General features: G+C 51.9%; 1 protein-coding gene across 1 annotated transcript; it reads right to left on the reverse strand.

Moving 5' to 3' along the window:
- Positions 1–5203: 5203 nt before the first annotated feature.
- LOC103779690 (40S ribosomal protein S4) lies at positions 5204–8821 on the reverse strand (the record flags this gene model as incomplete). The annotated part of the gene is made up of 5 exons (XM_008947334.1): positions 5204–5364; positions 5983–6140; positions 6772–6943; positions 8062–8159; positions 8591–8821. Coding segments are annotated over 5 exons (761 nt in total), but the record flags the coding sequence as incomplete, so codon positions are not given.
- Positions 8822–9148: the final 327 nt, after the last annotated feature.

The following is a 9148-nucleotide window of genomic DNA, read 5'->3' on the forward strand; positions in this document are numbered from 1 at the left end:
CGTGCTTTTTGCAGACCTCCTGAAGTCCATTGTTTTCCTCTGGGGCTTGCAATTTTTAATCCTTTTGGGTTTTTTTATTATCTTTGTGTGTGTCGCTGGCTGAAGTTTTGGGGTCATTGTGTTGGGATGGTTTTAGTGATGTCCTGTCACGATGATGTCACAAAACATCGCTTTACTCACAGAGCAACTGGGGAAAAACAAAACACTCGGGTGGGTTGAGGGCATGGCAAAGCCAGCTGCTTTGGTTTTTTTTTATTGTAGTTACTTTATTGTGGCCTGAAAACATCTCAACTGTACACACAACCTGCAAGGAAAAAGAAATGACATTCACCCAATGTCAGACAGTCCAAACACAAGCCTGCAGCTCCAACACAAACTCAACTATTCCCCTACCTGCCTCCCACAACCAGCCATTTGCCCTACTGCTGCAGCTCTTCCAGGGAACAAAATGCCCAAGGTCCCCAGAAAATCACCCTGCCTGCCAAAACCCTGGCCTGAGGCAGAAGCCCTGTCTAAACACTGCTGATGAACACCACTGCACAGAGTTGCCAGGCAGGTGGGGGTGAAAAAAATACCCCATCTTTTTCTATATTCTAGTTTAAAAAACAAAACAAAACAAACCAACCGTCTCAAAACTAACTGCAACCTGAAATTAAACCAGCAGCCCACCCGTTCCCCATAGCGCTCTGCACTCAGAATATAATTCCTCTACCCCCCCAGAACGGCAAATCCCTCCCCTTCTAGACCTGACCCTGGAATTGCCTCCCCATGTGACTCCAAAACACCATTGCCTCTCCAGACGACTGCAAAATATTGAAGTTACCAGAGTCTTACCATAAGGTGCCTGCAAAAACGACCCTGCAATTCTTCCCCGCCAGGGTCGCCCAGGGCTGTGCCAGGCTGCCCAGGGCAGTGGTGGAGTCCCCACCCCTGGAGGGGTTCCCAAGCCGTGGATACCTGGTGCCGAGGGAAATGGTTTAGCGGTGATCTGGCAGTGGTGGATTAACAGTTGGACTCGATGAGCTTAAAAGATCTCTTCCAGCCAAAACTGTTCCATGATTCTAAGTCTGGAGAGCAAATGTGCTCCAAGGCTCAGGGACCCCGATACTCACCCTGCCCCTGGGACACCTCAGCAATAGCTCCCAGAGCCACGCACCGTCGGCTCAGCAGGGAACAGACAACCGGCCGGCTCCCAGCGCAAGGGGCTGCTGGGCACAGGTGGAGGCCGCCAAGAATGAGCAGGGTGCAAGACAATGGAAAAGTGGCAGCTGAATGGACAGGGGGATGTGCTGAGAAAGCACAAGGCAGCGACCTGGACAGCAAGAGGACAGAGACCCTGACAGAGATGGAGAAATAAGCAGCTGGCAGAGGGGAACACCTGCAGCTGAAAGGGGGAGAAAGTGGGGCAGAGACTGACAAAGAAGGACTGGGAGTAGGATGGAAATGCATTAAAAAAACCCGCAACTGGTAGCACAACACATAAAAATGGTGATGGGTAACAGAGCAGAAAGGGAGGATGAAAGAACAGACACAGGGAACCAAGACAGCCAACAACACAGGGAAGGGGCAAGAACACACACACCCTCCCACACTGAAAAACAAACCACATCACTACATGCTACAGGACAGAGAAGAGTGTTAAGATAAAGTGAGCTGGAGAGTTAAAGAATAGCAAGGTGTACAGAAAGGGGGGAAATTCTAAAATAGGGTCATCAGGGAGCTAGAGACCGTGAGGTAGAGAAAGGACGAAAGCCACAGGGCAGAGGGAGGAATTACGGAATAAAGGAACAGTGACAGAGAGCTGGGCAGAGGGTGGCAAGAAAGGCAAAAGACCACATGGGCCACTGGGCAAAGACGAATTAAAAAAACAGGACAGGGAGCCAGAGGAATTTCAAAAAAGGAAGGGACCAGGAGCTGTAGAGAGAGATGGAGAAAGGCAAGGTAGAGATAAGCCACAGGGCAGCAAGGGAAGAATTTAGAAGCAGTGACAGGGAGCCCGTCAGAAAGACACACAGAAGGCAAAAACACTGATGGGCTACAAGACAGATAGGAAGGAATTAAATAATGCTGGTGAGGACCCAGACTGGGAGAGAGTGAAAGAAAAGAAATCGCCAACTTGGCACAGGGTCAAGTGGGACAGAACTGAAAACCAGGCTGGGAACAGGAAAGAGGGAGACAGAGGAAGAAAAGATACCAATGGGTTCTAGGGTAGAGAGAGAGGAATGAAAAAACAGGGGAGGGGATCCAGATGGAGAGCATGGGAAATGAGAGGGAGAAAATAACGGAGCATGGGGTACAGAGGAAAGAAGTACGAGCAAGGGACTAGGAGCCAGACAGAGAGAGGCAGAGAAAGAGAACATCAAAAGTGACAGGCTACAGGGCAGAGGAAGGAATATTTTTAAAAGATTCTCAGATCTTGAGCTGGACATAAACAGAGAAGAAAAAAATGGTGATAAGCAACAGGCCAGAAAGATAGGAACTTAAAATCAGTAACAGGAACACAGACAGAGGCTTAGAAGGAAGAAAGTCTGACAGGCTTCCAGAGAGAGGGAGGAAACAGAAACTGGAGACGTGGAGTTGGACAGAAAGAAACAGAAAAAGAAAACAACTACATTGGGCTACCAGGCAGAGAAGGAGAGTTGAAAAACAGGGGCAGCAAGACATAGAGGGAGGGAGAAAGGAAAGAAGCAACAGGTGACATGGCAGAGAGGAAGGAATGAAGAAAGAGGGACAGTGAACCAGACAAACCAAGACTGCAGAAAGTAAAATACAGTGATGGGCTAGAGGAGAGTGAGAGGATGCTTAGAAAAAGAGGGACAGGGAGCTGGACAGAGTGAGATGGAGAAAGGAAAACCTAACAACAGGCAACAGGATGGAGAAAGATGAATTAAAATGAGGGGCAAGGAGCAGGATACAGAGAGATGGAGAAAGAAAGACTCATGATGTGCTAGAGCCAAAAAGAAAGACCTTGGCTCTGTAGCCAACTTGCTCCCTGGCAAGAATGATAGGGACAGGGAGCCAGACAGACAACAAAAATACCAATAGGCTACAGGACAGATGTGGAGGAGAAAAAAAAATAAGAGAGCACCATCCCCTTAATGCTCCCACCCTGAGCCTCCAGCTGGTGGAGCCAGGACTGGGCTGTGCTCCCACACTCGGTTTCTTTATTTCAGACCCCTCTAAATATCTTCTGGCCTGCAAGCCACTGGCAACTCACAACACAGCTGAGAAAGTGTTGGTAGAAATCAAGCTCTCATCTTGCTTTGATGTCCAAAGGCTTTTGCAACCAGAAACCCTGACTGGTTTGGTTGACAGCAGGAGCGCAAGGCAAGAAATCCATCTCTCGTTGGCCAGGCCAGATGCCAGCCCAATTGTTGTGTCCAGGGATACATGGCTGCCAGTGACCGACAACTTTTTCTGCTAAAGTCAGAGTATTAATCCCTTGTGAAGAGCCATGGGCAATGCAGATGGTACCTCATCTCTCCTTGCAGCAGGTCCCCAGAGAACAGCATGTCTCACTGGAGTGTGCATCAGCCTGCCATTGTCCCAGCCTCTTGCCCTGGAGGAAGAGGCTGCCTCTACCAGTGGCAGAACAGCTGCTGCCCAACAGGGAAAGGAGTGCCTTGATGTCAAGCTCTCCAGGGTGCCCATGTCCCATGGAGAGCTGATGGCCTCAGAAGCCTGGACACATGGCCAAGTCAACAACCTGAAGAGACAGCACAGGGTGTAACAGGTTTGGCACTTACCGCAGTGTCCCACCAAACTGCAGAGGAGAAAGGGAATGCCAGGCATGGGTGGGAGGCAATGGGCAGGTTGGGGGGGTGCAGAAAATGGTAGGGGAGGGGGTAGAGGGAAGGAGAATAGTGAAAGGGGAACAGGGGCATAAGGGAAGAGGGCAGGGGAAGTGGGAGAAAACTTGCGTGGAAAAACCCTCTGGATGGACACAAGGGATGACAGATGCAGGTTGAGGGCTATGTCTTGCTAGAAACATGCATGGAGGGATGTGAACGTAGATGACCTACACCCACAGGTCCACCCCTAACCCTAGCCCTAATGGGCATGAGGGGGTAGGGAACATTAGAACAAAGGAGGGAAAAGGATGGTGACAGGGCACAGGACGTATGAAAAGAGAAAAAAGACAGAACAGGACAAAAGGATTGAGACATAAAGGGTCAGAGCTGTACAAAGAGAGCAAAAAAGGGAAAGAAAGAAAAAAAAAAAAACAAAACACACAACATAAGAGCCTAGAGGACAGACAGAGGAAGTGAAAAAAAAGGGCCAGGGAGCAGCACAGAGCAGGAAAGTGAGTCAGCTGGACAGAAAGGTACAGCAAGAACCCACCACAGGCAGCAGAGCAGAGAAATGAAGACAGAAAAAACAGGGACAGGAAGCAGGATGCAGAGAAGAAAGGTAACGACAGAAAGAGTGAGAGGGACAGGGAGCAGGACAGTGAGATGGAGTAAGAAAGGGTAAAGGATGGAAAGCAAAACAAAGTGGACCAGAGACAGGGAGTGTGACAAAGGGGTAGAAGAGGAAAAAATAGTAATAGGCTGCAGGAAAGAGATGGAGGAATTAAAAAGAAGACACAGACAGCATGACAGAAAGACAAAAAAAAAGGGACAGCAAGTGGGCCAGCACTGGAGGAATAGAACAACTGTGGTGGCCAGTGAGAGAGATTAAAAAAAGAAAAAAAAAATACCGAGGAGGAAGGAAAGACCAGCAGCCCACGAGGGACCTCCCCAGGGAGCAGCCACCAGCCAGGCTCCAGATTCCAAGTGCCACCTCTCTTAAAGCTCAAACAACTGAGTGGCCAATGCAGCACCCACCCCTGCACTGGTCACAGAGCCTCTCCTCTGCTCAGTTCTCAGCCAAGAGGCAGCCTAAGTGGCCTCAGGCCTGCCTGGCACCACTGGCCCCAGGGAAGGCCCAGCTGGCTCTTCGCAGTGCCCCAATCCTCTGGCATGTCTCGGGGAACAATGTCCAGAAGTGCTGTGCCAGCACCTGCCCAGGGATGGAGCAGCCCAGGGGTCTCCCACCACTCCTCCTTGTCTTTCTGAAAAGTTGGCTCCAACAGTCACTCAGGCCACAAGGAGTCTCCCCAGACCAGCAGAACCTTCTCCATTCTGGAGAGCAAAATGTGGCTTCACACTAGTAAGGTGCATCTCCCCCCAGCCCTGGGATGCTCCCCAGCCAGTCACACAACTATATGGTAAACGGTTTAATTAATACAATGACAGGAGCACAGCCAGCCCAAGCTGGACTTCACCCGCTGCTCTGCTTGGCTGCCAGTCTCTTGTCTCTCTCTTCAGCAATGGTCAGGCGGATGCCCTTTCCACGGGGCAGGGAGATCCATGGCTTGTTGCCCTGCAGCAAGGGAGAAGCAGCCACCTCAGACCAGGAAACCCAGACAGGGGCAGAGCTCTCCCTCTCTGTGAGGAAAAGCAGAAGCCAGCCTCTGCCCATGCTGGGCTGTGTACACACGGCTGCAGCACGAGCCCAGCAGAAGGCCCATAGGAATGTCCCAAAGGTGTCCAGGCCTACAGTTACCTCTTTTGGTCATGCCCATGAAGAAAGCACTTCAGCCAAAACCAAACCACCCCTCCTTCCAACCTGGACAAAAGAACACCTTGGGGATGGTGAAACAGTAGAAGCACTCGGGAAAGGGAACTCTCAGACAGAGCAGCCACTCAGGTCACATCAAGATCTGAGCACTGCTCAGCTCCCAACTTTCAGAAGGTTGAAAAACCCAGAGGAATGCTTCTTGAAAAAGTCCCAATTCCTACATTTACAGGTGTTTCCCCTTCCCAGAGTGGTAAAGCCCAGAACAGACAGAACCACAGCGAGCAGAGCCAGAAATGACACGTGCACTGGAGTCTCACTGGGTGGGAAGGCAGCTGTCTACTGCAGACCCAACGCCTCTCTGCTTCAGCCCACAGCCCCCAGCAACACCCACCCGCCTCGCATCCATTCTCGCCGGCTTACCTTGCCAATAACGAAGATGTTGGAGAGCCTGGTGGCAAAGCTGTTGCCGTTGGCATCCTTGACGTGAACCACGTCGAACGACCCAGGGTGTCTCTCCCGGTTGGTGATGACCCCAATACGGCCCAAGTTGGCACCGCCGGTCACCATGCACAGGTTACCTGGGGTGAAGGAAGATGGGTGTGACAAGAGCTGGCACCAGATGCCATAGTGAAACCCTTCCACTGGGGCTCTTTGACGGCAAGAAGGGCAGGGGCAGAGACACACTGGCCACTGGAGCACCTGGTGATACAGACATCCTGCAGGAACCCCTGCACACCCCGAGGAGCAGAAGAGCTTTCTGGGCCCCAGGCCTGTCACAAACATTCCCCACCATCTTCCCAGTTGTCAGCACCAAGGAATCCCATACCACTTGTCTTGGTACTGCTTATGGCTCTGCAACTGAAGCCTTCTAGGAATCTCCCTATGACTGCTCAGAACTTTCTGCTTACAGCTGCACAGGAGCCAGGCTCACGCAACCTCTCCAGCAGCTCACTGCTTCTACATGGTGCCTGCTTACTCCCAGAACCATTCCAAGTCCCTAAGCCAAATGCCTCCCACTGCCAGCACATAGGAGAAAACCCTGCTCCAGTTCCAGGTGGAGATTCCTCAGGGGAATAAGTCCTTTCTCAAAGCTGCCACCTCTGCCTTTCTACTTTAGCGCAAACATGCCTGGCATTTGTAATTTAACCTCTGCACTGCTCTCCACAGTGAGGAATAGTACAATGTCTCACATGGGATGCCAAGACCTACCTGTGTCAAACTTGATGAAATCTGTGATCTTGCCTGTCTCCAGGTCAATTTGGACAGTATCATTCACCTTGATGAGGGGGTCCGGATAGCGGATGGTGCGGGCATCGTGGGTGACCAGATGAGGGATTCCTTTGGTGCCCACAAAGATCTTCCTCACCTTGCACAGCTTGTACTGCAAACAAAAACAAACACTGCTCAGCTGAAGCAGTGAGCAGCACCACAGACCAGCAGACTCATCCCCCAGACAGCCACCAGCCATAGCAGGCCTCAGATCCCAAGCAAATTGTCCAGATGCTCCAGGGCTCGCCAGAGGAGCCCAGGCAGCGACCTGCCCACCTCTCTGCCCCAGCCACACCTCTCGTCGGGCTGCCATGCAGCTGCACCACAGCCCTGCTGGAAAACACCAGTGCTTCAGGAACAGCTGCCCACCTCGGGCTCAGGCCCCACCACAGACACTGGCTGCACTTTCCCAAGAAAGCCTACGCTGGGGCAGCCTCCTCATCCTGCCCTGAAGCCCACAGTCATAGAGCAGAGGCAGCAGCCTCTTCAGGACCCCAGAGATATCTGTATCACTCCAGAGCACCTTGGTTTCCCTCCTGCCCTTCATCCCCGACTCCTTCACAGCCACTTTGGGACTCACAAGTCAACACACAGTGGTAGCAAAAGGTAAAAGCCTTTTATGGGGAGGCAGGGATGCCCCAGACACACACCACGGCTGGCTACAGCACAGCCAGCCTTCCCCTCAGCATCGCTGTGTGCCTGCATAGCCTGTCTTTAGGAAGGACATGTGATGGAGACTAAACTAAAAAAGCTGCAAACTTGCAGCTCAAGGACTGCAGTGTTCTTGGGTTAAGGAAATCTGTGCAGGAGCCTTTCCCCATCACCAAGGGCAGTTTTGTAAACACTCCTCTAACAGACCCAGGAAGGAGCTCAAGGCTTCTGCACCACAGGCCGTACTCTGTCACTGATCACAGCCCTATGCCAAGACTCACCACACGACATCCTCACCCCAAAGCTCCCTGTGAAGGTAATGCAGCCCATGCCAGCACGGTCATTTCACGCAACAGGCAACGCACCTGCGCTCATCCAGGAGCTGCTCTCACACCACCAAAAGATACCCCCTGCCAAAGGCTTCGTACCCCAATCCTGGAGGCCTTGATGTTCTCAAGGGTGTCAGGGACTCCGCTCTCAGTAAAGAAAGCCAACAGCTCCTGCTCAGGAGATGCCAGAGGAGACACCACAAGCAAACCCAGCTGGGCCCACGCTTACGCCAAGCTGACGCCCCCTCACCTTGGCCTCTTCGGCTGTGATGCGGTGAACAGCGAAGCGGCCCTTGGTGTCGTACACCAGGCGGAAATGCTCGCCTGTCTTCTCAATGCTGATGACATCTGATTTCATGCAGGGAAAGAAGACAGCAGCTGTTACCAGCTATGTTACCCAACACTCCAACTAAACACAAGGCTCACATTTAGAAAGCACCAGGGACTGCTGATTAACACTTCAGGTGTGAATAATGAAGCCACTATTTCCTCTCAACCACAGGCTCACACCTTTTACTGTTACACAGTGCAAATGAGCAAAAACTGCCAAAGGCTTAAGTGTGAACAGCAGCTTACACAGATGCAAGGAGAGGCTACAGATACCCAGCTTTAGTGTTCATTGCAGTGCACGACTGCAAATTAAGTAACAACTGCTTGTTACTTATCTTTTCTTCAACTCCACCAGGAAAGCATCCTTCCCACCAAATTGTGCCAGCCTCACAAAACAAACCCCCCCACCACAGCGGCAGAGCTGCCAGAGGTACTTGCTCCCCACTCACCCATGAAGCCTGCAGGGTAGGTGATATCTGTGCGGACTTTGCCATCTATCTTGATGAACCTCTGCATGCAGATCTTCTTGACCTCGTCTCCCGTCAGGGCATACTTCAGCCTGTTCCGCAGGAAGATGATGAGTGGAAGGCACTCCCTCAGCTTGTGCGGGCCTGTCGATGGACGGGGTGCCTGCAAACAGACGCCTTCTGCTCGGCGCTCAAGCGCAACAGCAGCATCCACTGTCCCCAGAGGAAGAACGCTACCAGCCCGACAGCCCTCACGGAGCGCAGCTGCTGAGCAAGCAGCAACAGGCTGCAGATGTGTTTTCTGTTATTCGCAACCCCCTTCCCCAGCGTTTTGCCAGCCTCACAAAACACTGCCATCAGCACAATAAAACACAGTATTACCGACCCACCTCAGCGAAAGAAGAACACAAAAACAAACAAGTTAGAGCAGCCAACTACTCCCCTGCCATATCCCTCAAAATAGGGGAAACTGTTCGCAAAGTCCCTAACAGCAAGCACCCCCTTCTCCCCTGCACCGCCCAACTGCCCCCGCTCACCACC

This window comes from Merops nubicus, unplaced genomic scaffold (genome assembly GCF_000691845.1).
Source record: "Merops nubicus isolate BGI_N331 unplaced genomic scaffold, ASM69184v1 Scaffold20959, whole genome shotgun sequence".
In the NCBI taxonomy this organism is placed as follows: domain Eukaryota; kingdom Metazoa; phylum Chordata; class Aves; order Coraciiformes; family Meropidae; genus Merops; species Merops nubicus.